At 35.0% G+C, this 27,466-nt stretch overlaps 3 protein-coding genes across 3 annotated transcripts; 1 reads left to right on the forward strand and 2 right to left on the reverse strand.

The window, feature by feature from the left end:
* Positions 1–510: 510 nt before the first annotated feature.
* On the reverse strand, positions 511–5,483 carry LOC136811928 (uncharacterized). The gene is made up of 5 exons (XM_067068538.1): positions 5,359–5,483; positions 4,334–4,353; positions 2,654–2,785; positions 2,103–2,219; positions 511–851 (listed from the first exon to the last, which is right to left on the reverse strand). The coding sequence occupies exons 1-5, from the start codon at positions 5,405–5,407 to the stop codon at positions 681–683; spliced, it is 489 nt and encodes a 162-aa protein (XP_066924639.1). The 5' UTR covers positions 5,408–5,483; the 3' UTR covers positions 511–680.
* Positions 5,484–9,106: 3,623 nt separating this feature from the next.
* On the forward strand, positions 9,107–11,697 carry LOC136811933 (uncharacterized). The gene is made up of 4 exons (XM_067068542.1): positions 9,107–9,271; positions 10,024–10,046; positions 10,324–10,434; positions 11,170–11,697. Exons 1-4 carry the CDS (start codon positions 9,211–9,213, stop codon positions 11,392–11,394), a joined length of 420 nt encoding a protein of 139 aa, XP_066924643.1. The 5' UTR covers positions 9,107–9,210; the 3' UTR covers positions 11,395–11,697.
* Positions 11,698–14,197: 2,500 nt separating this feature from the next.
* On the reverse strand, positions 14,198–27,425 carry LOC136811932 (ubiquitin carboxyl-terminal hydrolase 3-like). Its single transcript, XM_067068541.1, has 16 exons — positions 27,288–27,425; positions 27,098–27,158; positions 24,094–24,177; positions 23,807–23,896; positions 23,393–23,465; positions 22,861–22,958; positions 22,267–22,383; positions 21,884–21,997; positions 21,233–21,374; positions 20,891–20,942; positions 20,609–20,704; positions 19,898–20,016; positions 16,930–17,055; positions 16,090–16,160; positions 15,326–15,366; positions 14,198–14,913 (listed from the first exon to the last, which is right to left on the reverse strand). Exons 1-16 carry the CDS (start codon positions 27,379–27,381, stop codon positions 14,765–14,767), a joined length of 1,527 nt encoding a protein of 508 aa, XP_066924642.1. The 5' UTR covers positions 27,382–27,425; the 3' UTR covers positions 14,198–14,764.
* Between the last annotated feature and the right edge of the window lie 41 nt (positions 27,426–27,466).

Below are 27,466 nucleotides of genomic sequence, written 5' to 3' on the forward strand. Positions count from 1 at the left end.
AATATCCATGATGAAATGGATTTACACCATTCTTATAAAAAAGAATGTATTATCCTGGAAAAAGTTACAAGAAAATAATTACAAAAAATTCTACATAAGATAAAGTAAACACCATTAAAATGATAGTCAGTTAAATGATTATAAAGTGGCCAATCCAACTTTTTACCTTTTCCGCTCTCAAAATGTCTCAAATTGAAAAATCTTCTTTAATATAAGATGCTTACTATCTAAGACCGGCCTCTTCTTCAATAAGATGCTCTTGTTCGCAGCCGCCATTTTAGAAACGTTTAGAATCAGTTTTGGCGGGAGAATGGAACGCTTTTTAAGCATACAAGTTTTCCGCGCGGAAAATGGAAATTGATGTCCGTCAAATAATTTTTAAAAGTTGGGGTTTGATACATAGGTATGTAGTGTCACACTGGAACCCCACTGGAAAGGCGTGGTCTTGTGTGCGACAAAAAGAGACAATGAATTCTTAATTTGGGTTCGAGATAGAACAAATAATTGACATGGTGCGCGACATTACCAGATTTTTGAACCCAATCTGATCTTCAATATAGTACCCGATATAAATAAAAACTTTCGTGCACAAAAAATTCAAATGAAATCATGGAGAACGATGAAGAAAATAGTGCTCGATAACAAAAGGATACAATGTACAAAAAATTTTCGACAATAATTTAATATTTGTCAAATGCGAAATCATAATATTCATTGAAGTCGTCATGTTGTGGCTGTTTGGTTTCCATTCTTCTGTTTCTTCTCGCATCTTCATAAAGACCTCTTTTTTGTTCTTCAAATTGACCGAAATCTTTAAGCATCGTTCTTTTTCGTCCAGCGCTGTCATGTTTCTAAAGAATTGACAAAATGAATTGCTTTGAAGATGTAATTTCAAAGGGAAACGATCATCATTCGAAAACACCCACCAGTGCTTATTTCAATCTTCACTTCCAAATAATGTGTTTTTCACCGGGGGGGGATAGGGTAAAATGTGTTACGGGGATGCACCGCTGGTCAGGGTACCTTTTTAACCTTTACTAGTTCCAGGTAGGGTCGCAAAAACACCAAAATAGAAAAATCAGGCCCTCGTATGGTGCCTATTTTGGAAAATTTTGGGGAAAAGTAGAAAATCTGAGAAAATTTGGGAATTTTAGTTCCATTCAAGGACATTTTTTTCGCAAATTTTTGAAAAAGTGATTCCCACGTAGGGTCCATTTTTTTATAATAAGAAACTATGTAAGAACACAAGAGGATTCGACGGATAAAAAACACGTTTTTTATAAGAATATCCAAAATTTTGAAGCTTTCGGATGTTCTTAGCTTTTTGAGTTTTAAACTTATTCATACTAGGCTTTAAGGGGCGGTTCAAAACTAGGGGGTGTTCCTGCACCACACCATTATATTTGATCTATTTGTTCTTTTGGATGAAATTTGAAACACAAGATTCTTATATAAGGTAACTTTTGACAAAATATTTTTTGATGACGTCACTCATCATGCCCAAAGTGAGCAAAAACCGAAAATTTCCTTTGTTTTTATAACTAGCTTATTGTATTCAAACAAAGGCTTTAGAAAAAAGTTCCCTGCGTCTAAAATGCTTATTTTATCCTAAATATTCAAGAAATTACGGGTTAAACGATATATTTGACATAAAAGGTAAACTGGTAAGGGAAATGTGTCAATTTTGTGACACCTTACTGTCATAAATGTCATCATGCTCAAGGTGTGAAAATTTTTAGGTGTCAAATTCGTTTTTATTTTGAAGCTAAATAAAAGTTATGAATTTACGGAAAATTTCATGCCAAAAGCTGTATTATTTCAGGAGCTTTTAACAATAGTTTCACTACCAAACAGAAACACCCCCCCCCCCCCTAGTACGAACAGGATTAAATGTTCTCAACATGTTCTTATTTTCACCATTTTGTGAGTATTTTTGTTCATTTTTCCAAGAAAGTAGGTGTTTTAGGGTCCGCAAAGCCTTAAATGCTCTTAACTTGTTCTTAATATTTTGCCCTCGAAGTCTGTTCTTATGTAGTTCTTATGAAAAACAAGAGGCTTCGACAGCTAAAATATAAAGAATGAATTAAAAATATGCTACCCACCTGTTTACATCCATTCAAGCATTTATAACCATTGGTACCACAAGCAGTTCGCTTAAATTTGAGCCACCACATCCAATAGGGGTATTGTTTTTCACAATCTATCGCTATATCTGCACACTGAAAAAAAAGGTTACCGATACCGATAAATTATCCTAAGTAGCGATAAGTAAGTCTGCGAACGCAGTTTTCTAAATTCTAATTAGCGTGGGGATGGAATATAATGGGGGGGGGGTAATTTGAAGACAGCATTTTTTTTTAACTGATATCAATTTCAACAAAAAAAAAGAAATGAACACGTAAAATAAGAACCAATACTAACAAAAATGAAAACTTTAACAAGTTTAAGGTCTATCTACACTGTAATAAAATATTGAATTATTCGAATTTAATTAGGGGGGTCTTAGGGGGATGGCTTTGTTTCTCTTAACAATTAGCAGGGGGCGTCTATTCGGGAGACAAGAGTATTGGAAGGTATGAAGCATATCTCAGGCCGACTTTCATTCTTTTTCAGCAATCTATTGAATCCCCAATCTAATATATCGGATAATTACCCTCTGGACACATTGTTCTCGTGGTATATTGCCATCCTCCAGATATTCGCATCGTACAAAGTCTTCGCAGACAATGAAATCTTTACCCCGGAATAAGAGATCATTGTAGCATTTGGTTGCCAAACTGCCGCACTATGAGTAAAAAATGCATTGTATAGGTGAAATGCACTATGGGTAAAAAATGAACTACTCTCGGGTACCTAATAGCCGGGGGGGATTAGAATAAGTGGGGGGTTGGAAAAAATCTCAAAACCTAACAAGCGGGGGGGGGGGGGGGGTTGGAATAAAAATGTCCTGGGTGGAAAACTTTTGAAAAGGAGGCTGATACAGCAGAATTAGGAGAAAAGAAGAAACTTTAAAAAACATTTTCCCAAAAATTAATAAGCGGGGGGGGGGTTGGAATAAGAATGTCCTGGGTGGAAATTAATTAGCGGGGGGGACGGCTATTAGGTACATGCTTTTAATTATTAGAATGGTGTTTTTCCATTTCATGATGGATATTCTTAACTTTTTGGGAAAATCATCTTCAAATATACACTTTTTCGACAGTGTAGCCGCCAATTGCCGCGCAGGCATTTTTCCCCCTAAACTCGATCTAATCCTTTTTTAACACCTTTTTCTATTGTCTAGGTGAGAAAAAAAGACTGGGACGGTTTTAGGGTGGTAAAATGAAAAAAAAAATACCCGAGCGGTAATTGGCAGCTACGATCGAAAAGTTGCATCCAACCTGAACTTAACATGCGTGATACATACCCTGAAGCATGATATAGCATTTTTGTGAAAGTGATGAACCTTATTGGAAGGGGGTAACTGGCAATTTACAGGTAATAAAGCTATAAAATGATCATTCTTTTGCCGAATTTCATGATGGTGGTTTTCTAGCATTTTTTAAATTTTTGGTCAATTTCATCATAAATATTCTTATGTATATTTTTATAAAGTATTATTAATTTTGTATAAAGTATAGTCTTATAAAAGAAAAAGTGCGTATGCTTTACAGCACTAGGATTATAAAAATTGACAGAAAACTGAGGCTATAAAAACTTTTGTCAAAAGAACTCCTTTCTTCACCACTGAAAAGACAAATCTGAATCGAGATCCCCGCACTGAATTTATCAACCAAAATAGGCAGTATAACTTGGCTGTCCTCGTGCTATCAGAGAAATTGATTGCCCAGCTGGCACACAACTTCGTTTCAACGTTTTCTAATATTCACAAAGTCCATATAATATTAGATGAACGTTGAAACAACGTTGTGTGTCAGCTGGGTGACGACCAGCTCACTATAGGGACTATAGCTATATAATATCTTCAAATATTGCCTAAATTTAGTGCGACTGCGACTGAATTATTTTTGAGGTTGAGAACGGTACTCTTCTGTGCTTAATTGTAGGGGGGAGAATAAGCAGGGGAGATAAAATTTTGGAAGAAAAATCATAAAATGGGGGGTCATGATTACGTGATATTGGAGTGGTTTTGGTGAATTTCCCTGAGAAAATGAAGGTTTTTGACACTTTTAGGCAAAAAGTCATAAAAAGGGGGGGGTCATTATAAAGTAATTTTAAGCACAGAAGAGTAATGTTGCAGGTGCAAAAATCACATGATAAAAAAACGATAGATTCTATTGGTGAAGTAAATGATAACAAGAATTATTTGAAGAAAACAATGTATTGTACTTACTGGTCCTTTTAATACATTACCTGAAAGAAAAATGACAAAATATATATATCTTTAGGGCTGGTTACTTTAAACGAAATTTTCAGTTTGCGGGATGACCATATTTGATAACCCCGGGTGGCATTTTAAAACCCACCGAGGGGACTATGAAAATTAAAAAACTTCACGGGTCTGATTTTAAGAAAGATAATTTTTCACTAGGGAAAAGACAGTGACATTTTGTCGATGAGAAGGCGGATACAAAATTAAGGCAAACTTTTACTTTACTAGGCTGCTCGCCGCTAAATCTGGAATTTTTGACCGGGTTGACCTACATAATGTAATTAATGACAAGCGTATATGACTACGAATTCCAATAACTTTTACCGGGTTGACCTACCTAATGATAACAATGACTGGCGGGTATGACCATAAACTTCCAGATTCTGCCCAGGGGTGGAAAAGTTTGATTAATTTTTACCGGGTTCAGTGGATTCGTTTATATTGCGTGTAATACATTAGAATAGGCGTTATATGATAATTCGATTATTGTGACGGGATTTAGTTTGTATAAACTAAAATTTGTTCCCTCCATTACTTTTTGCTTTATTTCTACTATATCTGAATTAGTCGTTTAGCTCGCTAAACTACGGGTTCAGTCAATATCCAACTATGGCTTAAAATTGGGCAATTTTCAGCCATTCTCTTCAACGGGTTATCCACCGGGTGGAACTGACCGGATCACTGACGCAGGCGTGTGATAGCGTAATCAAGATTTTGGCCATATCTTGATTTCAAAGATTTTTGCTATTTTTGTGTGATTGAACCAATTTTGACAGTTTTTGTTGTCGCTTAGCCATCAAAAGTACATTCCGTGAAAAATTAAAATTTTATAACATCAAATTAACATACTACCATCCTCAGTTCAAAAAGACTTAAACTCAAAGAGGATCAGGAATAAATCATCCCAAATGCTCCCAACTGGATGATTTTTTATTTAGGAATAGAAAATACATAAATGGTCCATCCTAAAAAAAATACACCCTTACCTTTTGCGAGTGAGATAACCAAAAATAAAAACACAATCAAGGACTTCATTTTAAGTTGGATCTCTTCGTTGTTGCTACCCTCTTGCAATCTGATGTCAACTAAGAAACTTTCTATGAGTCAAAGACAAATATATTTAAAAACTGATTGTTTTAAATTAATCAGAACTATAAAAGACGGCTTTGAAGGAAAGAGAAAAGAACAATAAAAAAATGTTTTAAATAGGATCTGGAATAGATATTGGGGTATTTATTGAAAACACTGTCGTCCAGCTTTGTGCTAATAAGATAAAGAATACTCAACTTTTCCGAAAACACAGTCAATTATTGCTTTGCTTTAATGCCTTTTATTCTAAGAGTGAAACTAGGGTTGTAGTTAATCCGATCTCGGATGGATCCGATTATAGATTTCCTTAAAAAAACTTTTGATTATTTTCCTAATCCATGAAAGTCCATTTACCTGGTATTTTTTGTTAGAGTTAAATTGACGGTGTAGAAGCAGCAGTAAAATCCCAGCTGGCAAACAACGTTGTTTCAACGTTAATCTACTGTTAAATGGACGTTGTGAACGTTAGAGAAACATTGAAACAACGTTGTGTGTCAGGCTGGGAGGTTGTTGGGACTCGCCTGTTCTTGTTTTTGGCGCTTTGGCCTAAAATTGTCCTTTCTTTCTCATCCTATTGTTAATCTACAGCAAAAATTAGTCGTTCCAGAATAAGACACCCCTGTTTCACCCCCGGTGGAACTTTTTTCAATTGAAATCCCAATAGGGTTAGAAATTCCTTCGTTCGAAGGTTAAAATATTTAGTGGCAATGGTTTTGAAGTGCAATTTTGAATGGGGATGAAATAAAAGTTAATTTTCAAGTGGAGCTGAAATTCTAAGGTATTTTCCTACCGGCGACGAAATTTTTGTCAATGGTCAATCTTTCCAGTGAGGCTGGGCTCCCAGCGGGTCTGTGACACGGGGGTATAATAAGGGGTACGTTTATGTCGTACTTACCCAGGAGTGCCTAGTACTTTAATCGGATTAATTTTCGCGAGATTAAATTTCGCGATTTCGCGAATTTTTGCCATTTTCGCGAAATTAAAACTCGCGAACACGCGTGAGATTCCTGATTCGCAAAATTAAATCCACCACAAAACTTTTAAAATTGTATTTTTGGCGTAGAAACTAGTTCCAAGTCTCCATTTATGGCAAAAAAATGGCTATTTTCAGCTGTTTTCTGGCTTATTCGCGAAATTAAATCCACGCGAAATATTTCAAAACTCTGAGTCGCGAAATTAAATCCAGAAAATTTCGCGATTTTTTTTAGCTCGCGAAATTTAATCTCGCGAAATTTAATCCGGTTAAAGTATATTGTTTGCGGTTCTTTTACATATTCCGATTCCGCCTATGCAGCAAAACTTTGTTAAATTTGATTATATGTCGGTAAAGAAAATGTTAGGAATTTCTCTAAGAGAGATGATTTTCCCACTAAAGACTTTAATTCCTTAATTGAAGTAGGGTATATTGTTTTATTTTCTCAATGGATATTGCAAAATCTACCACACTTCCCTGAATTCCCCCGATTACCCTTCGAGGGACTGATTTATCTTTTTTTGCGCGCTTCGTGATCCTACCTGGGACTCATGGAGATAAGGTACCTTGACCAGCGGTACATCGCAGTGCTCATTTTTGCCCAAGTACCCCGACTCCATCTTAAAAGATTGCATAATCTCGAAATATTTATGTCATGTTTCTTATCATTACATTTATAAACTGGCTTATTTCAAAATAACAGAGTGAGTTGTTGCCCTATTATCCAAGGCGAATATAATAATTATTGTATCAGTGGATTTACCAAAATAACCTGTATAGTTAAGTATTGACTAACCTATAACATGGTAAAAGAATGTTTGAAAATCTCGAAACCTTCCCACAATGCTGATTAAATAAACTGTGTTAAAGAGTGAATTGATAATTAGTACGGTCTAGTTGTGCAAATATTGTGCACAAAGGCATAAAAGCATGAAACTTTGCACAATGGTAGTTTAGGGGTCAAAAATGGATTTAAATCTCAGACCTAAAAAATTAACACCTGTTTGTGTAATTTACAGACCAGAATAGGTTTCCAGGCTAAAATGAAAATCTTTTTCTCCAAAGTATGTCATGTTACATACCGTTGGAAAGCATGTTTCATGTCCGTTCAGAAAAACATTACAACCTATATCTGAAAATGAAGCCAATAAAAGTTATTGGGGAAGGTTGTTTGAAAAATGACCGAAAATGACATAATTGCTGACGTCAGCAAAAATTCCAGGACCACGCAGACACGTTTATTTTTGTGAAATTCAATAGAGGATCTTTCAATGACCAAATGGATAGCTTTGCTTGAGAGTTAACCTCACTTGACATAGAATATGGCGTTTTCATGACCGGTCGAAAGCCTTAGGCTAAAGGGTTTGCACCGGGCATGCCCATGGTAGAGCATTACTAAGGCAAAATTTGTCAACCTAACAATACTCAAAAAAACTATTGTAAAATAAGCTTGCAGCTGATCTAACCAATAGTATTTAGTACCTTAGAGGTACTCTATTGAATTTCACAAAAATAAACACGTTTGGGTGGTCCTGGAGTTTTTGCTGACATCAGCAATTACGTCATTTTCGGTCATTTTTCAAACAACCTTCCCCAATAACTTTTATTGACTTGATTTTCAGATATGGGTTGTAATGTTTTTCTGAACGGGCATGAAACATGCTTTCCAACGGTATGTAACATGACATACTTTGGAGAAAAAAATTTTCATTTTAGCCTGGAAACCTATTCTGGTCTGTAAAATACACAAACAGGTGCCAATTTTTTGGGTCTGAGATTTAAATCCATTTTTGACCCCTAAACTACCATTGTGCAAAGTTTCATGCTTTTACGCCCTTGTGCACAATGTTTATGACTTTTGGCACATTTAGACTGCACTAAATAACCTGTGTGAGAGTTTTAAGAATAATGAGTTTTTATAGTAAACTCTCCGACAAATAATATCAAACAGATACGTATCAAAAAACCACAAACATTAATAAAGCATTTACTAAGATAAGACAATAGTTTCGAAACTTTGAAACAGTATTTCTTAAAGGGACCCCTCGCTTGTTTGTGATCTTTAGGAAATCAAACTATATTGGTCCGAAAACCCCTAACAACATATTCAAAGAACATAAAACTTACTGCTAGTTCCTGTAGAGATATCGAAAAATTCCTTTGAAAACAGTATGGCGTCTCCGTCTGACTGAAACCAACACAACCGGGGCTCATTGGGAGTTCTGAAGCCGATAACGATTCTCCATAAAACCGCAACTCGACTCCAAGCAAAGGGTTTTACTTAGGAGAAGAGCGCGGATTCTAGACTGTTCGAACCGGAGCTGGCCTCTACACTCGTACTGTAATTTTCGGGCCCATTTGTGTCGACAACTTGGTGCGACAAGAGCGCGAGAAAGTTCGAAGGCCTTCAGTTGAGTGCACATCTAAATTCAAATTTTGTAATTATGGAGCGAAAAAAGAGTTTTGCATGCTAATACTTGGGGAGGTTGCTTTTCATATGATTATGAAGTGAGTGTCTTATTATCATTTTTAAGCGAGGGGTCTTTTTAAAATCCAATTTTATACTGATTTTAATAAAGTCGGTATTTTTAAGATCAATGAAACCTGTAAAAACCACATTTCTACAAAAGTTATGTCTAAAGACATAATACAATTATTGTAGTCTGGTTTTCAAACTATCTTTGCCCTATTTAAAGAAATTTCCATAAGCGACATCGACTATTTACTTCAGAGGTTCAACGACAAGGAGGAAAGTTTGCTCTAAAGATTGTCAAAGATGTTAAAGTTGATCTTTTTTTCAACATGCTTTCTAATGCTCTTCGCCAAAATAAATGCAGGTAAGTAGAAATCCGGCTTGCCCGAAAGAAAAGAGCTGTCAAGAAGGATTGGTCAAGGGCGTCAGCGAGTGAAACCAGGGATTCGCGGTTCGAATCCCCGCTCCTTCCAATGGTCCGTTCAGTTCAAAGATTGCCAAGCCAGCTGGATGCAGACCCGTGAAAACAATCGAAAGATTACCTAAAAGTCCTAGATAACAGAGCTATCCCCGTAAAATATCGACTCTGTCTATCTAAAGATTAACATTATTGTTCAATGATTCACTCCTAGAAAATTAGATTTTTACCCTCTTGGACCAAACTGGACAACATATCTTTTCACTGTGAACGAGTTTATTTCTGTTTGCCCATTAACCCTCTAGAGCACCTGGGAAAATGAAGGATATGATATCCAACTTCAGCCCTACTTAGGGCTATAACCAAAGCTTTTTACCCTTAGGAGGCAAAAGACATATATACGTTTTGAAAAGGTCGTTTTACCGATACACAGTCTTTTGGTCATAACTCCTGACCACTTGAGATTCAGAGAAAAAGAATCCGCTATTTTTTGTAGCTGAGAGAAAGAGCTTTCCAACCATATACCAAAGTTGATACCTGAATCGTTTGTCCTGGCCAAGAAATGGCCTTTGAAAGAATAAATTTCAAGAAAAAAAATGATGAACTTTTTGGCCTTTTTCAAAAAAGTTAGCGGCTTTGAAAGGTTAACCGAGAGATGGCATACAAATTATATTTAAATATTTTTCTTTCTTCTTTAGGTAGCGACCCATTGCAGGGACCGGTAAGTCGAAAAATTTATGTAAACAAGAGCCACAAAGATGCGGATAAAGCCATGGTGGTTATTCAGTTATCCAGTGATTCGAAGAAGTTTGAGATCAATGAAAACAAACGATTTTCTCTCTGTTACAACTAGATTTATTTTGTTTTTCTTTAAAAAAAATTCAAGCACAGTTGACTCTCTCTAATCCGATCTTCAAAATGTTTATTCGAATTAGAGAAAGATGTGAATAAATAATGGAGTTTCGAATTAGAGAGAGTTGAATTTATTTTCGTTATAGTGCAAATTTAAGGCGATTGGTTGTAAAGTTGCTCTGGAGGGTGGTTCCAGCTTTCGTTCATGTGAAGGCTTTGTGAACTGTGAATACCGAAAAACACCATGTGCAGGCAAGGTGCGCAATAGTCTATTATTATTATTCAATATTCGTGTTTATTTTCTTCTGAAACAATCACAATCCCGGTAGAACTTCAGCAACACTGGGAAATTTGGCCAAAAATTTGTCTCGATGGTAGAAATACTCTACAATTTCGGCCCCATTTTTTCTTTAGTTTCATCCCCATTTGAAAATCAATAGAAAAAAATACACTAGCAAACCATCCCCACTGAGTTTTATGACCTGAGAACAATAGACCTTTCTGACACCATTGGGATTCAGATAGAAATTTTCACTATCACTGTGGGCAGAAGTTCCACCGGGGCTGCGAGATAGGGGTGTTTTATTTAAGTATTTGATAAATATATAGAATAAAAAGATCGGCTTTATGTTCATCGGCAGAAAACCCAGGTTTTATCTTTCAAATCAAAGTTTAGGATAAACCCTAGCCCCCGTAGGCTACGTCATATCTACCTTCGTTCCTAGCATAAAACGCCAATAGCAGTGCCTATAGACCAAGAGGAAGGCCAAAAGCCTGTAACTGTCTATCACGTAGACTATAACCCATTGACTTCTAAGCCCGAAGGGCTAGACTCGAGACTCCTGGATGGGAAGTGAGGCCACTTATTTCTTATCCAGAACGCCCGCGCGTGGTTGAAAGTAAAGTCTATCGCTAGATTTCAAAAGATGCAGTTACACAAAGTGTAAGAACTGAATGGGCTTTCTTCAGCATGATGATTTTTATACTTTTAGTGTATCTCGAATGTTTTGGAATGTGAAAAGGGATTACCTCCAGCATGGATGGTTTGGCTGAATAGTCGGGGCGAACGACGAAAATGTGCTGAGACAGCATATCATTGTTTACAACGATGTCCCAAGACCTATGGTAGCAGAAAACGGGCTTTGGAAAGAAGTTTCGATGAGGAAGAAGAGTCGTTTATCCGAAATGAAAATGAAGAATTTTCAAAGTATTTTTAGAGAGAGCAACATTTTTGAACTTTGTACCGAATATTTCACTGAATATTTTTGTAACATTTTGTGAATTATTTGAGATCTTTTTTCAATCTATCTAGGATAAATGTATTCCAATTTCCGTTATTTACTAGCCCGGGGTCCACTTAGAGCTTTTTTTATAGACTTGATGGCGCTGATAAGTGGCCCGGTAGTATAATGCTTATATAATATGCTTATACAGTCCGCCAGATTTTAGTTGTTTATGGAAGTAAAAAACGTATGAAGCAAGGTTTTTATTTGAGAATAATTTTTGATGATATCTTTCAACTCCAAGTAGTTTTATTGTTATTTGGATTTTTTACATTTTCTCTCAAAATGGCGACCTCGCCAAACACTCCTAGTCTACTTCACTGGACCAACGATGTAAAAATAATAGATAACCAACTACCTCTAGAAGGCACTTCTCCCAAGAGAGCAACCATTGTTTTCCTATTGAAATGAGCACTCCTTTAAAAAGCTCTGTGTGCAGTGCGTGTTATGCTTTTAGCTAGATTTTGACACACTTTTTGACATCCACTGAATTGATAGAAAATTTGAATTGTTATTTACTGCAAATTTTGGAATTTTTTTCAAAAGATAAAGGTACCAATTTTTAGACAAATTGACTACGGATCGGCCTGATACCACTTAATCTTCATCTGGATAAATAAACGCTCATAAAATGCTGTTATCTGAAAAATATATGTGCGATTTGAAGTGCGATAACTCACGAATGAAAAGTGCATGAAGGTTGCCTGATACAAAATAAACAGATGAATGTTTATAGAACAATAATATCTAATTAAAAAATTCCTTCTGTGAGGCTGCCTATAGGAAAATACCCTTTTTTTAACCCAAATTTTGGAAAAATATACATCACGTGATCGATTCTGTCCAATAGAAGGTTGCAAATGAAGCAAGTTTTTATTTAATTGCTCTTTTTACGATGCAAAATGTCATTAATATTTTTACAACCGTAACACGGATGTTTTTTGAGAATCAAGGCAAGTTGGTTATCTATTATTTTTACATCGTTGGAAAAATTATCGAAAAGCAAAGTTCAGTCAGAAGTGGACTCTAGTCTAGTTATTTACAGGAAAATTGAAACTTTAATTTGAACGTGTAAGTTTTTATAGTAAGTACTGTATATCATTTTTCTATTTTAACATATTTTTTTTACTGCAATGTAAAAATTAACAAATTGTTATAATCATGTAAAATGTAATCAACAAAAATTAACAAACGGAAAGAGTATGGTCTCAAACTTTTCATTCGACGCTTGATCGAGCTCTTTGAGAAAATATCCGTATACAATAGACGATATCGCGTTTAGATAAATGCAATGCATTCTGGTTTCTCGGGGACCCTCAAGGGAATTATAATCTATTCCAGATCATTATATAATCGACATTATAATTTTTTGAGAGTCCCCGAGAAACCAGAATGCATTGCATTTATCTAAACGCGATATCGTCTATTAATGGAGGAAAGTATTCGCATTTTTTGTCCGGCAAGTGTAAAAAAATATAGCAGTCGTTCAAAAAATGTTCGAGAAAGAGGACCCATTGAAAAAATCGGTAAAATTTGTTATATTCTTAATTCTTGTTCTGTAAGAGCCCATATTTTGCGTTTTGCGAAAAGAATCTATGATATTGTAGCCAGGAGGAACCTGATTTTTTGCTCAAACGACGTTGACAAAAAATAGAGGAAAATGCTTTTCGTAAAAACATATTTAAATCTAAAAAATTCAAAAATATCTTTAAAAACCTAACCTAGAAAAAAATATACACCAATAGTTGGATTAGAAAAAATTTCGGACTGAAATGTTTTTCGGACGACCATGAGTTTTCATCCTACACATTTTTTTAAAAGAACATCCAAAGTTTTTGAAGCCTTCGGATGTTCTTTAACTTTTTGGGTTTTAACCCTAAAAAAGTTCTTAAAATGTTCTTATTTTCACCATTTTGAGACCATTTTTACCTATTTTCCTGTAAGAAATTTGCTGTTTTAGAGTCCGCAAAGCCTTCTTAATATTTTGGCCATCGAAGCCTTATGTTCTCATATAGTTTGTTCTTATAAAAAACGTTATGTAATGAGGTAAATCCATCTAATACAGTGACATGGGTGTTATATGATAATACGATCATTGCAACGGGATAGTATCAGCAGCGTGTATAATTTATCCCTTCCGTTATTTTTTGCCTGAATTAGTAATTTAGCATGCTAGACTACGTTTTTGATCGAATGTCCTTTCAACATCCATTATGAAGCAATACACCTATTTCGTAGCCTAAAAAAATCTCATCATGTTGATATCAAAGTGAGATGTGTGAGAAATTCAATAAAAATACCTCTAAGCTTTTAATGTGGTGACGCGGTCGTGATGCGATTGCATCGATTGCATCAGTAAAACCATTGGGAAATTGTGAGAACGAAAAGATATCTTTTTGCATTACAGAGAGGCCAGAAAAGAAAATGTCACCAAACACCAAATTTATGCAGTTTCTTATTACGTGATTCCATTTATCGCTTTTTTCAAAAGACGAGACGAAAGACATGCTTTGCGGTTACATACGCAAACTGCAAAGGTTTCACCAATTTATTTTCTAATTTTGTTGTTTTTTTCACCCGATACGTCACTTACAACTTAATCACCTACTTTAAAAGTGAAGTAATGTCAAAAAACATTGTGCATATCCTGAAAAAAACTATCAACCCTTAACGCTTTTTAGGAGACTGGTAACAAAAATACAAGGAAAATTCTTCCCGATGATGGTATCGAAAACGCAAGTGTAGGAGCTCTCTTGTGAAAAATGTAAAATACCCTTGCATTGAAGCGGTAAAGTAACGTCAATAGCGAGATTATGTATCTGGAATTCTCTACGGCTACGGCTAAAGTGGCGAGGGAAATGGCGAGTAAGGCAAGTAATGGCGGGTGAAAGCAAGTTCGATATTTAAAGTACGGCATTATGTCGACTTTGCTTAGACGGTGTTTTGGTGTTTTTCCCGTACAGAGCAAACTAGACAATGACATGTCGCCTTTGGTGACGACCCGTATGGGCAGCCCCGCAACCGTAGCCGTAGAGTATCTCCGATACATAATCTCGCTAATATAGTTAAGTAAATCGAATGCTAAAAAAGGTTTGCACTCTATCGCAAAGACCCAAGAAAATGCATCCAGAGTTTTGACGGGAATTTTGCTCTATGTAAACTCATTACTAATCCCTAAAAGGCCGATCGCGCCGCTAAAGGTAAGTGTTTTGGCAAATGATGTCTCCGTCTCGATCTCATGGTCATCCGAAAACAGACAGAAGATAACTAAAGAAAGTTCTCACAGCAACGATCTAATCCGTCATTACGTGGCCCTCGCACGATCCTTGATACTTTCGATAACAGCCACATTGGGATACTGTCTCGTATAGAAAAGTATATAGCCTTTACATCTTGTAATGGTGTCTTCATTCGTCACAGATACTGTACTATCATTGAAATTATACCATGAACCTTGTGAAAGAGAAAAAAAGAAAATATGACCATTTTTTGCCTTAAAATGGACAAGAATTTTCACGGGGATGCACCGTAATTTTGAGCCGCAGATATCGTCCACCATCCTGGGACCACATGTTTGTTAAAAAAAAGAGAACCTCGGCGAATTGGCTTTAAAGAGTCAATACAATAAGTAAAATGGAATAGAAAATGGGTAAACTAAATAAACGGGTCAAGATAGAAGCTAAAGGCAATTTTATATTGTAGGCAATAGCAAAGTTTTTTATCTCTGATGGAAATGAACTTTTGTTGTATCTTGAGACGGTAAGGGCTCTTTTGTAAATAGTTGAGACGGAAAACACTGTACCGTGATACTTAGGAACTCTTATACAATGTTATGTAATCAAACAAAATGAGACTAGATGCCTACCTTCGTGTCTTGCATAAGTTGTATAATGACCAGAGCCAGCCCTGAAATTTGATGAAAAAATAAAAAGGTAAATTCAAATTCAAAGTAATCTAACTTCTTATAGGGGTTGACTTTCAAATAGTTCATTTCATCGAGGGATTTTGGGGAGATAAAGTCAAATTTAAAACGGAAACTGAGAGACCGGTAAGTAGCTGAGAAATGCGAAACTGAAGCAACACACTCTTTTTTATAAGAATAGTGTTTTTTGGCTGAGGGTGAAGTATTTTTCCGAATCCCAGGGTGAGATTTGTTTGTCTTAGCATTTTTATATTTTCGTAAATTATTATGTTATTTTTATATATTTTGTGTATAGTAAACGTAGCAACTCAAGTAACAATTCTTTTTCTGTGAAAAATTATGCTTCATTTTTATTGTTCCCACCCTATTCTAGCAAGATTGATAATAAAACAATAGGCAGATACTGTCCTGATATGAAATATGTGTCTGATATGAAACGGGAACACTTATGTAAGAATAAAACCTTTTGTCAATTTTCAGTGCCCGGATATTCTTATAAACACTTTTCTTATAATATAAAAGCGTGTACATTGCAATACAGAGCAGATAGTCCAAAAGGAATAGAGTTGAGTAGGAAAGTTTTTAAAGAACCCCTGGACGGAAATTATATCACTTTCTCAAAATGGGAGTAATTTTCTTTTTGGAATAGCCATAAATAGTCTATGAAATATTATTCTAAGACTGTTGGAATAAAATGAAAGACATACCCGCTACCATGATGTACTACAACTGCTGCTAAATCATAAATATGTGCTTTCGTTGACATCCGATGTGATTTCTTGATGTGAGAAAAGAAAAGTCAAATATTACTCTTCTAACTAAAGTGGCTAAACTTTGGCGTGGACCTTTTTTGCAATTCCAAAATCCAAAAATTTTTGCGTGGCAAAATCTCGCAAATCAGCTTCTTTTTCACCTAATTTCTTTCATTCTTCTAGGGATTTTAGCAAAAAATCACGAGGACTACATTTCGTGAAAATGGCCCGAATCTCGCGAAAATTAATCCTCGCAAAATTTAATCCACTCGTGAAAATCAAGTTGATCAAATCGTTGATTTCTTTGGAGGTAACTATTCACATTTGACGTTGTATATTAATCAGGATCACATCACAGCTTTAAAAGTTAATAGCCGATTTTTTGAAACTATTCGAGCTTGATTTTTTTTTCACACACTTGACTAAATGCAAACGACGACAAAATTGGAGGTACCTTAAAGGAAGAAATTTTAGCGGAAAGAAAATTTGGCAGATTTGGTTTAGTTTTTTCGTCCATCCGCAAAATTAAATTCCCTCTAAAAAACTTTTGCCAAAATTTCTTCCTTTATGGTACCACTTCTGGAAAAGTTTAATTTCTGTAAGTCGCCAAAAGCTTTCAGTCAATACCGTATTCATGACATTCATTACCTAATATTTTTACGGAAGCACTCAAAACAGCCCGGGCGTTTTCCACTAGTTTTATTGTTTAAATCCAAAATATTGGCAAACACCCAGTCTTTTTTTTTGGTGTCTCCGTATAAAACATTACGTCATGAATATCATAATTATACTAACCTGACCGGGTAATTTCAACAAGTATGAATTCATATTTAATTCTTGAACAGGAAATTTGACAAACGTGTCCACTTTGGTGCGCCCGTGTTGATTGTAACGAAATCTTTTCAAGTGTAAACATAAAACCTGATAGAGTAAAAGAAAAACATGCTACGTTAGAATGATAGAATGAAATAAATAGAATCGCAAAGTTTTCGAAAAAAATTTGTGAAAACTTCAAGCAAAATATCAAGCACAGTGTGGCCAAAGTAATGTTTTTTGACTCCGACGGAAATTGACTTAAATCAACAAATTAGGCAAGATTCTTCAAATCTCGCAGAATTTTGTTGAATTCGGAGACGGGAAAGCTTCTTTTTGTATTTCGCCGAGACGGGAAAACTTTTTACGCTGCGGGTAATTAGTAACTGTTAGCTATGCTAGCGAATATCAACACACCTTGGGCATCATTATGCGCAAGGTTGTTGATATAGCTATCAGGTCCTAGAGATAATTTGATCTAGGAATATATTGGAAATAGAGTATATCGGAGTTCATAGAGTAAAGACATAAGAAAATCGTAGTTACAAATTCTTACATTTATCACACCCCCAGAACAACACTTTGTTAGCTCACAAGGCTAACAAATGGAGGTTCTACCGAGATCGTAATGATTCGGAAGTTGTTGTGTTGTTCTGGGGATGCGATACGAGAGTGAGTTAGCTTGAGAGCTATAAAGATGAACAAAACAGTGTTGAACATTTGCATAAAATATTTTAGCATGAACATTTGAGATGTTTCATGGTTGAAATACTGGTTGGAATGGTCAAATGATACATTGAGTTGAAATGGCCATTCGAAGTTTCTTGAATTAAAAAGTTTCTTGGAATTGACTTATTGATTGATATTGTTATGGTATGGATATGATTTGGTGAAATCATTTGTTGTCGTGAGCAGGACTATAAAATGTTCTGGGGCTCCCTTGAGCAAGGACAGTACCCCAAAGCTCCCCTTTGTTAGGGTTACGACGAAGTTAATTAACGTATAATGACAGTTACAAGAGGTACGTGTATACGAGTTTTTGTGATTTGTGGGTATTTATGAGAAAATACGAATGTTGTGACTTACAAATATTTATGGTGAAATATGAAATATGAGTAATATAGCCGAAGGAAGGCGAGTAGCAATACACAGATGAATATGTTCCTGATGAGAAAGACAACGGTGTATCTGCTTAACGTAAGCACACATTGAAATGGTAGTCCAGCAAGATTACACATTTAAACGTAAACACGCTTTGGGAAGGCATCAAATGAAAATGAAGTATTAAACAAATAGAAGCACCAAAGATTATGTACCGTATGGAAAAGAGGAATCCCAGAAAGTTGTAAAGAAAAAACTTTCGAAATCAGCAAAAGGCTAAGATAGAATTCAATATAAAAAAAAAGGGGATGAGAAATATTATGCGCAAAATGAGAGAAAAATTAAAATAAAATTAGAAGATTTAAATTAAAACCAATGAATCAAGCATGAACACATGCTGAATGTGAGGAAGCAGTTAAGCGAATAACTTGACTAAATTCAAAATCTCATCACAGAAGATGAAAAAAGTTGTTTATCAAGCTGAAAAGTTTTGAAAACAAAGCAAACAAACGAAATATTGTCTAGATGTTTCGAGAAATGTACCGAGGAAGAGAGTATTAACACAACTGCATAATGTCAAACAGAACTGTTTTAATGATGTACAAACAATCGAAATGAACAAAAATTGGTATTGCACAAGTGTTTGGAAAGGATGCCCAAAATGAAAGTATGCACATGGCTGCGTAAAGAAATAAACATAACATTTGAAAGCAATTTGTTTGCAATTAAAAAGATAGTTCGACATAAAGAATCAAAAGTATGCACAAGAGGTGGTTTCGCAGTGGGAAGAGATTAACTTCAACAACAGAAGAAAGCGAGTCAAAAACAAGCTTATCTTCAATCGAAGAAAACGAAGAAGCTAAAAAGAAACAGTCAAACACACCGTTATCAATAGAAGAATGGTTAAAATGTCCTGAGAGACATAGTTTGATGGTCAAAGATGTCCGAAGTGAAGAAACGCATGGTTTCACTGAGAAAACAGAATAACATAACAAAACATTATGAAGAAGCTGCCCATGGTTACGTCGCAGTAAAAACGATTGCATCGACAGAAGAATGCTAAGTTGATCCATGGTTGTAAAACGCAGAGAAACGCAGTAATAGCTTTCCAAAATAATTATGCGTTATCAGATTCTTAAAAGTAAGGTGAATCATGCGGAACTCGACAAAAGACTCGACAAGAGAAACCTGAACTATCTTCATCAAGAAACTAAAGCATCAAAATTCTGATAAGAACAAAGATAAGAAGTACAATTATGAGCATATGAACAATGAAGAGAGGCATAGGTTATAGCAGGAAACTTAAAGCGCAAAACGAAAGACTTCAAGCCAAGATTGAACACTTTCGTGAGAAAACGAGTTTCACTAATATGTGAGTAAGTTTACTTGGAAATAATTGCGCAGTTTATTACATAACATATTGCAACTGTTAGATGTCAGAAGAGATGATGTATTTAAAAAAAAAAAGAATATTTTATTATTTAAGGCTGTGAACCGTTAGGGTACCAGTAAAAAGAAATTGTTTTATTTAAAAGATTATTTTACAAAATTTGTAGTATTTTATTAGGAGAAAATGTGGAACATTTTTTATTTCAACGGGGCTGTTAGCTATGCTAGCGAATATCAACACACCTTGGGCATCATTATGCGCAAGGTTGTTGATATAGCTATCAGGTCCTAGAGATAATTTGATCTAGGAATATATTGGAAATAGAGTATATCGGAGTTCATAGAGTAAAGACATAAGAAAATCGTAGTTACAAATTCTTACATTTATCACACCCCCAGAACAACACTTTGTTAGCTCACAAGGCTAACAGTAACCAATGAGAACCAATTTAAATCTTACATTAGGTAATTGGAGTATCCAAAACTTTTTGGTGGAAGGTTGTCGTTTTTTACAGTTATTACATGTATACCATTCACTGGCGTCCAAATTTTCCACTTCTACAAACCTCTGTAGACAATCTATGGAACGAAAAAAGTCAAGAACGATTTCATTAGAAAACAAAACAACCGGTTGCCAAAATTACATCTATATGCATGGTGAAAAGCTGAAGAATGTGTTTTGTTGTGAAGACCCGACAGGATATTCAAATTGCATTTCCATGTGGAGGGGAGGGGGGTTGTAATTTCAAACCAAGCGCATAGGGACGAGCCTCCTCTCTCCACGCGTGTACCTAAGAAACACTTTTCTACAGGGGATTTTCATGAAGAATCGTCGGTAAACATACCCAAAGTCTTCTGAGGCTAACAATCAAGGTTGTTGGTGTTAGGAATTACCTTAAGGGAAGAAATTTTCGCAGAATTTAATTTTGCGGTATTTTGACAAATCCGCGAAATCTAATTTCCTGAATATTCCCAGGATTTAAAAATTCCCTTTTAAAATTGGTCTTGTAAAAATAGCAAAAATAGGCCATATTGTAAACAAAAAACTCTCTCAACCGCGAAATTAAATTCCGCGAAAATTTCTTCCCTTAAGGTAATAACGGAAGAACTTTCAAAACTGACTGAAGAAAAGTTTTAAGTTTGTTGATGTTAGGAATTATATATTACCTACCTGTTAGATGACATACTTTTGATTGATTTTTATGATTTTTATTTGCTGCACTATTTTTGGAATGATGTGCCCGCAATGGAATATCTAGAGATAAATCTATGAGAGAAAAGAAAACAATCAAAGATAAATAATCAGTTGACAACTGACAAGATAGTTGATGAGTTTCAGTCTTTTATTTTAACGAAATTTAAGTCAGCGTATTCTCGACTCGGGACTTTTTATGGAGCCGTTCATTGTGCTGTTTGTCTTAGACATTCTCATTCTTAAATTAATGATACATACCTAAGAAAGCTTCTTCTTTCTTAGAGACGTTTCCGCATTTCAAACAGGTGACCTGAAAAAAGAAAGGTGGAAAATACAGTTACATTACAGTCATAATCCTCTATCTAAAGGTTTGTTATGAAAATAGTTTTTGATATAAAGGATGTAAATCAGAATCAGAAAGCGTTTCCACTTTGCAAACTTTTGCTTAGCAAGCCTTTTATGATGACCCATGTTATTTTTCACCAAAATTGATAGAAAAAGACTGGCAGCCTAAGCATGATGCAATGATAGCAACGTAAATCAAATTCTAGTCATTATAGATTAAACAAGACTAAGTATCAACAAATGCTTTAAACTTACATCACTTCTGAGTTGGCCACCAAATATACCAGATATTATTGTTTCTTTGCTGAGGGAATAGTGTTTAGTTTGCAGTAGTTCGGTGTGAACACGGTCTAACAGGTAATGCATAAACTCATGAGCATCGTGTTGTTGATATCCTCTGAAAGAGAAAATAAATCGTAAAAGTTAAGGAAATGCTTCAAAGCACAGTGGTCAAAGCAAGGTATTTCGTCTAAGATGGAAAATAGATTTTACCTTACAGATTGTAAAGATTGTAAAAATAAAGGAAATACTTCTAATCAAGGTTAAACACCTCTTTTGCCGAGGTAGACAATATCCCTTGTAGAGACGTCCCTATTTCTTATTTTCTTATGGGAACAATATCATACCCCATTGATTAAAGCAAGGTTTTTCGTCTGAGACGGAAATGGATTATACACAACAAATTATTAGCACATTTGGGCGAATTTTAAATCCTCGTCAAAATTTCCAAATTCGGCATTCGCCAAATTATGCAGAATTTTAAGACGGAAAAGGTACTTTACTGAAACGGAAATCCATCTGAGACTAAAGAACTTTGTACACTTAATCAAAGTAACCTCTTTCTTGTTGAGTTAGAGAATTCCCCTGGAGGAGACGTCCCTATTTTTTCAGGAAATAATATCATACCTGAATCTTGGAACGACTTTCCATATAACCGTGAATAGAGAATCAGGAGCAATAGCTGCAGTTGCCCCTTGCCATAAAGCACATAAAACTTTCCGTAGTTCCTCAACTAGTGATCTAGATAAAAAAAACGAACATATTTAGCCTTTATTTTAAAGGGAGAAAACATTGAATTGATCCTGTTGAGAATGTATTTATTTTCAGATAGTCTTGAAAATAATGCGGTAGACATCTGGCGTTAGAAAATACCATATAAATCCTAGAAGATAATCAACAAAGCAATAGAAGAATATCAAAATGTTGTGTCCAGGAGAAAAATAAACACTGTAACGTTCAAGGAGTATCCGAGTTAAGTTTTATTATAAACCTCTAAACTTTTCTCTTACATATCGTCAGATTGGTAGCTTCTTGTATAGTACTTTCGCATTGCTTCATCATTGCTCTTTCCATTCAGCTCAATCGCAGGGAGTTCTTTGAAATAACAACTGAAATGCTTCAAGTTACTAAAGAAAATGGAATTATATCAGGAAACTCTTCGTGACATGAAAGTTATTTTTTAATGTTTTGCTAGTCTTTAAATGCATCATAATAATTTGTATAAGGCAGAATCAGAGTTTTTTTAAACCTACATCAACACACCCATAAAAAAGGATGGTTTCTAAAGGGAGGTCAGATTAAAAATTGAATGGTTGGATCGATTATTATATGCTGTCATTAGAAGCCACACTCTTTAAGAACCAGATTTTGTTTAGACAATAGAGAAAAAATCAGAATCCCAAAACATTTTGGGTTGATTATTTGTAACCAATACGAGGCTTGAGGGCTAATTGAATTTAGTTATTTGAAAACAGGAAATTCTAAATCCTAATTACCAAGCCTGACACAACTATAGTCTACATCCTTGTGATTATGGGACCTAGATCGTGTGTTTGGCGATAAGTCTAAATAAAAATCTATCGATTTTCTCCTGTGATTTTTACCTTAGCGATTGTAAAATAGCGTTCATAAAGCAAGTGTTTCCAAGATTTCTCAAGCCGACTGTTTTTAACTTTTGTGGTGAAGAGGGGTATATGTTTTCCTGAAAATTAAAAAAGTAATAAAAGACTGTTAGCTTCAGTTAGCTTCAATAAAATATTGAAATTGGCCAAAATCTATTATCCAGATACGTTAATATCCCATTTACTATATTTCGTGGTAATGTCATACATTATGGTCTTGGGACTTAAACAAACCAGTTTTTTCTGAGGTTTCCCAAGGAAAATTTTTTATTTGAGTTGCTTTCTTTAAAACGCAATTTTCGTTGATTCAAAACAAAAATCGGTATGAAAATTGAAGCCAAAAATCCACCCCCTAATTTATCACAGAACAAACCCTGTTTGTTTATCCCTAAAATTGGAAAGTTTGTATTACAGAAAATGCATATTTCTAGTTATTCTGAGAAAATCTGAAAATATCTTTCATTGTATTAATCACGTATGGAGAGAAACAAAAAGTGTTTTCAGAAAACTTTACTTTTGAGGAGTTCTTTTTCTTTGTTGGTGTGCCTCCATTTATGGGTTGGTCCTGTTGTCTTTTCTTTCTTTGTCTGTGAAATCATGAAAGAAATACAAAGAGAAAAAAAATTAAAATTGTTTCAAAATATTTTGCCTATATGTTTTAATTGAGAAAGTATGCTTGTATGAGTTTTTGTGTGTATTGTATTACAAAGCTTTCTATCCAATAATCAAACACAAGGTCTTGTCGATTGGTGTTTTCATTTTGTAGGTAAAGCATTTTTAAAATTTCCATCTTCAGATATAATACTCAGTCTTAAAATCTTTTTCAAAGGAAATCTAACTCAATACAAGTTTCCCTGATAGGTAGACAAAAATGTGAATTTACATTATCAACAGCATAGTTATAGAGGAAATTAAAATTTTTTTTTACCTTTTTGGTAGTTCTGTTTGTAATGCACTTCGTATAAGTTGTACTGTACCCTCTGATGTGTCATTTATCACGTAATCATCACATTTATAACTGTAATGCAAAATAATATTGAAAAAAATATGTCAAAAAGAAGTTTAATTATATGAATCTAATTTCCTTCTTTTGCCTTGAATTGTCTTGTTGTTTTTATTTCATATATTTTTACATTATCTTAATTAAATGTTTTTCCTGGTCTTTAATTATCAGGACCGCAGCAATGAAAAATGATTTTTCACAAAGTCTCTTACCAAAACACCATGAGAGAACCATCAATACATACAACATGGTTAGGATTTGATTCACCGTGCGATTTACAGTGTCCACTCACATATCTGTAAAACAAAATTTATATGACAAGTTTGTGAAAAAATATATATTTTCAGGGGGGCTCTAAGTCTGCACAGATTTCCACAATGGTTAATCAGAAAATCAGTAAATCAGAAAATGTATTTCTATAATTATATTAAATACATTTTTACAAAATTGAAAAACTTTCCTTCATTTTATCAACCAAGACTGAAATGCAGTTTAGCTTAAAATGAAAGATACCCATTCTTACACCTAACAGGTAATAATTTGTGTCCCTGCAAGCGATTTAGAGCACATTCAAGATCGGCCAGGATCGGCCAAGTAATTCTACGGCCCAAATTGGCCTAGATGGGCCAGGTCCGGTTCGGATCGGCCAAGTCCGGTCTAGATTGGCCAATAACGACCAGGTCCGGTTTTGTCGAGTTACAAACCTGATAAAACAAAAACAATGATGTTCGGCCGATGTAAAACCGGTCTAGGCCGATATGGACCGGTCCAGGCCGATACGAATCGGTCCAGAACGTTTTACGGACCCCGAAATACTAATTATAAGCAAAATTGTTTTCAAACAGTCGTCGTTTTCGTTGTAAATGACATACTCCCCTGTATTTCATAACCTTCACTCACTCGCTCTTATAAATCCATTTAGAAAAGATTGTTAGAAATCCTCCTTAGAATAGAATTGCACTGTGTCCCTTCGTTAGTTTATTTATAGACATCCCTGTCTCATTTACATATCTCCCCTGTTAAAACTTGCCTGTCAATATCTTTGTATTTCATGCACAGCTAGTAAAAAAGCCAAAGCCAAAAGGAATACCAATTGCTTCAACCTTTTTACTAACGACAGCACAATCTCTGAAAAAGAAACTGTTACTTGCCTTTTCCTTTGCTGATATTCCAATAATACAGTAACAGGGTGTCTACGGATTTTTTTTAGGATTTTCAAGGTTTTCAAGGTTTTTTGGTCATTTTTAAGTGGTTTTTCAAGGTTTTTTGGTCATTTTTAAGTGGTTTTTCAAGGTTTTTTGGCAAAAACTTTGGTACTTTTCAAGGTTTTTTGATACTTAGTTGACATGGCTCTTTACAGGAATTTAGGTTTTTTTTTCAGAGTGATAGGTGAAAGAAAAATAGAGGACGGAAAATAAAATTTATTCGCTTTTGGTGCCCGGGTAATTACTTCCACAGTTAAATTTCTATCTCCCTCGCGAGAACAATACCAAAAAAAGAAATACTCCAACTCCCTAGTCTTCCAACTGTAGAAATAAAGAATTAGAAGTAAACCAATTGTTTACAGTGACCGAGGAGGCGCAACCATGGTTTGCGCCGACGTGAGAAAATTTTGATTTTGACTCTTTCAAATCGCCTTGTTTTTTATTATTTTTTTACAAAAATCAATTGCCAAAAAAGTTGTTTTAAGGCGTCCTCGAAATTTTATTGATGAACGGCCATTATCCCAAGACGCCCTGAAGCGATTTGAAAATTGGGGAACAGTCGATTTCTTACGGCTCATGCAAACGGAAAATTAGTGACAAAAACTCAGCTAATGATAAAAGAATATGTTGCATTCGTTAATCGCAACAGAAACAGGAAAATATGGAATACACCGTTTAACAGTCTCGCCATCTCCACCGTAGAGGCGGTAGGTAAAAATGCTCACTTTAGTACTGTGGAAGGTTAGAGAAATGTAAACATTGCCATTTTTTTTCTTTCCTTTAAAGAGAATGTTTTAGATGTTTGAACATCATATTTATGACAATTTTATGTATCTCTCCTGAAAATTTCACAAAAAATCATCAAGAGGAAAAGAAGTTATGATTAAAAGGAGTTCTTTACCTACCATTTCTCTGCTAACCCAGCAGTTCTTATGAGAACTGGATGTTTACCTACCATTTTTTACGGGGGAGAGTGAGGTTTCCCGTGGTTGCCAAAATTAAAACAAAGGAAAATTGTTCATACGCGTGCGCAGTCGACACTGTTAAACGGTGTATTCTCTAAATATTATAAAGGTTTAGCGCCACAGGCGGTTTTTAGTTATTCTTATTTTTCGAATGATGGGATAGTGCTTTTCAAGGTTTTTAACGATTTTTCAAGGTTTTCAAGGTTTTTCCCAGAAAATTGATAGTTTTCAAGGTTTTCAAGGTTGGGTGGTTCATTTTCAAGGTTTTCAAGGTTTTCAAGGTTTTCAAGGTCCCGTAGACACCCTGAGTAATCTTGATACTTAATAATCTTATCTATTATAGCTCATAAAAAATTATTCTTGTGATGGTTTTCACTCTAGTAAAAACATAAAAATGAAAATACTTCCTCCTTCTTGCTTCTGTTGTGGTTCTTTTTCTTTGGCTTTTGTTTTGGATTTTAGAGTCAGAGACTTTTCAAAACATTCGAACGTTCTCTGGAGTTCATTCGAACACTTTACAAAAATATTCGAAAGTTTTTAGGCACTCGAGATTGTAAACAAAAAAATACCGTCATACAAAAAAGAGTTGCTTGTTTTGTTTTCAGACCGGACTTGGCCGAACTTGGACCAGTCTAGATCGACTTTTGTTTAGAGAAAAGATTTAGAAACATGGCTCAGCTAAGATTGGCCTAGATTGGCCAAGATCGGTCAATATCAGCCAAATTCAGCCAGGAACGGTCCAGACGGGTCCATATCGGCCAAAAGTTCGGCCCATTTTTAATGTGCTCCAAATCGCTTGCAGGGACACATTTTTCAATTAGAAACACCTCCACCCGTTTATTGGCTAGTGACTGTACCCCTTCTAGTATCAAGTCAGCCAGACTGAATAAATTTACTACCATTTAATTTTAATGTTTACTTAATGTGGTGGTTGGCCTCACATCTAAGTCAATTGTTTCAAAGTCAATTGGGAATTGCCATTGCCCAGGAAGAGAGTGATATGATAGAATCTATTTTAGCCTCTTATCATAACATGTCCCACTCACCTTCCACACAGTACCATACCGCACTTCAAACACATCCATGGGCTTTTATTTGATCTGCATTCTAAAACGAAAAGTATTAAATATATTCATTGTTTCATCGTCTAAAAGTGAAAATATCAACAAGCTCTTAGTATGATGTTTGTTCGTAAGAATGAAAATCTCAATTAATCTTTTGCTAAGTAATTCATACCTGCACAAACCCATAGATTTGTATTGTCTTCTACAAGTCTTCTAACAAATCCTGGAGAGATATCGACAGCTACATCCAAATGTTTACATTCCATTTTTTAAATTTAACAAAAATTCTGAAAATATTTTTAAAAATGATATAACTTTTGTTATCAATCTTTGATTGGGAGAAAACTTTTC

Source organism: Clytia hemisphaerica, unplaced genomic scaffold (genome assembly GCF_902728285.1).
Source record: "Clytia hemisphaerica strain Z4C2 unplaced genomic scaffold, Clytia hemisphaerica genome assembly, whole genome shotgun sequence".
Taxonomy (NCBI): Eukaryota; Metazoa; Cnidaria; class Hydrozoa; order Leptothecata; family Clytiidae; genus Clytia; species Clytia hemisphaerica.

Excerpts from the sequence above, each read along its gene's own strand:
- LOC136811932 (XM_067068541.1), bottom strand. The coding sequence starts at position 27,381 with ATGGAATGTAAACATTTGGATGTAGCTGTCGATATCTCTCCAGGATTT. Across the intron at positions 24,178-27,097 it reads GGTATGGTACTGTGTGGAAG|ATATGTGAGTGGACACTGTA; the intron begins GTGAGTGGGACA and ends TTTGTTTTACAG. Across the intron at positions 15,367-16,089 it reads GTAGTACATCATGGTAGCGG|GGCTGGCTCTGGTCATTATA; the intron begins GTATGTCTTTCA and ends ATCAAATTTCAG.
- LOC136811928 (XM_067068538.1), bottom strand. The coding sequence starts at position 5,407 with ATGAAGTCCTTGATTGTGTTTTTATTTTTGGTTATCTCACTCGCAAAA. Across the intron at positions 4,354-5,358 it reads GGTTATCTCACTCGCAAAAG|GTAATGTATTAAAAGGACCA; the intron begins GTAAGGGTGTAT and ends TTTTTCTTTCAG. Across the intron at positions 2,786-4,333 it reads GTAATGTATTAAAAGGACCA|TGCGGCAGTTTGGCAACCAA; the intron begins GTAAGTACAATA and ends TTTTACTCATAG.
- LOC136811933 (XM_067068542.1), top strand. The coding sequence starts at position 9,211 with ATGTTAAAGTTGATCTTTTTTTCAACATGCTTTCTAATGCTCTTCGCC. Across the intron at positions 9,272-10,023 it reads CTTCGCCAAAATAAATGCAG|GTAGCGACCCATTGCAGGGA; the intron begins GTAAGTAGAAAT and ends TTTCTTCTTTAG. Across the intron at positions 10,047-10,323 it reads GCGACCCATTGCAGGGACCG|TGCAAATTTAAGGCGATTGG; the intron begins GTAAGTCGAAAA and ends TTTTCGTTATAG.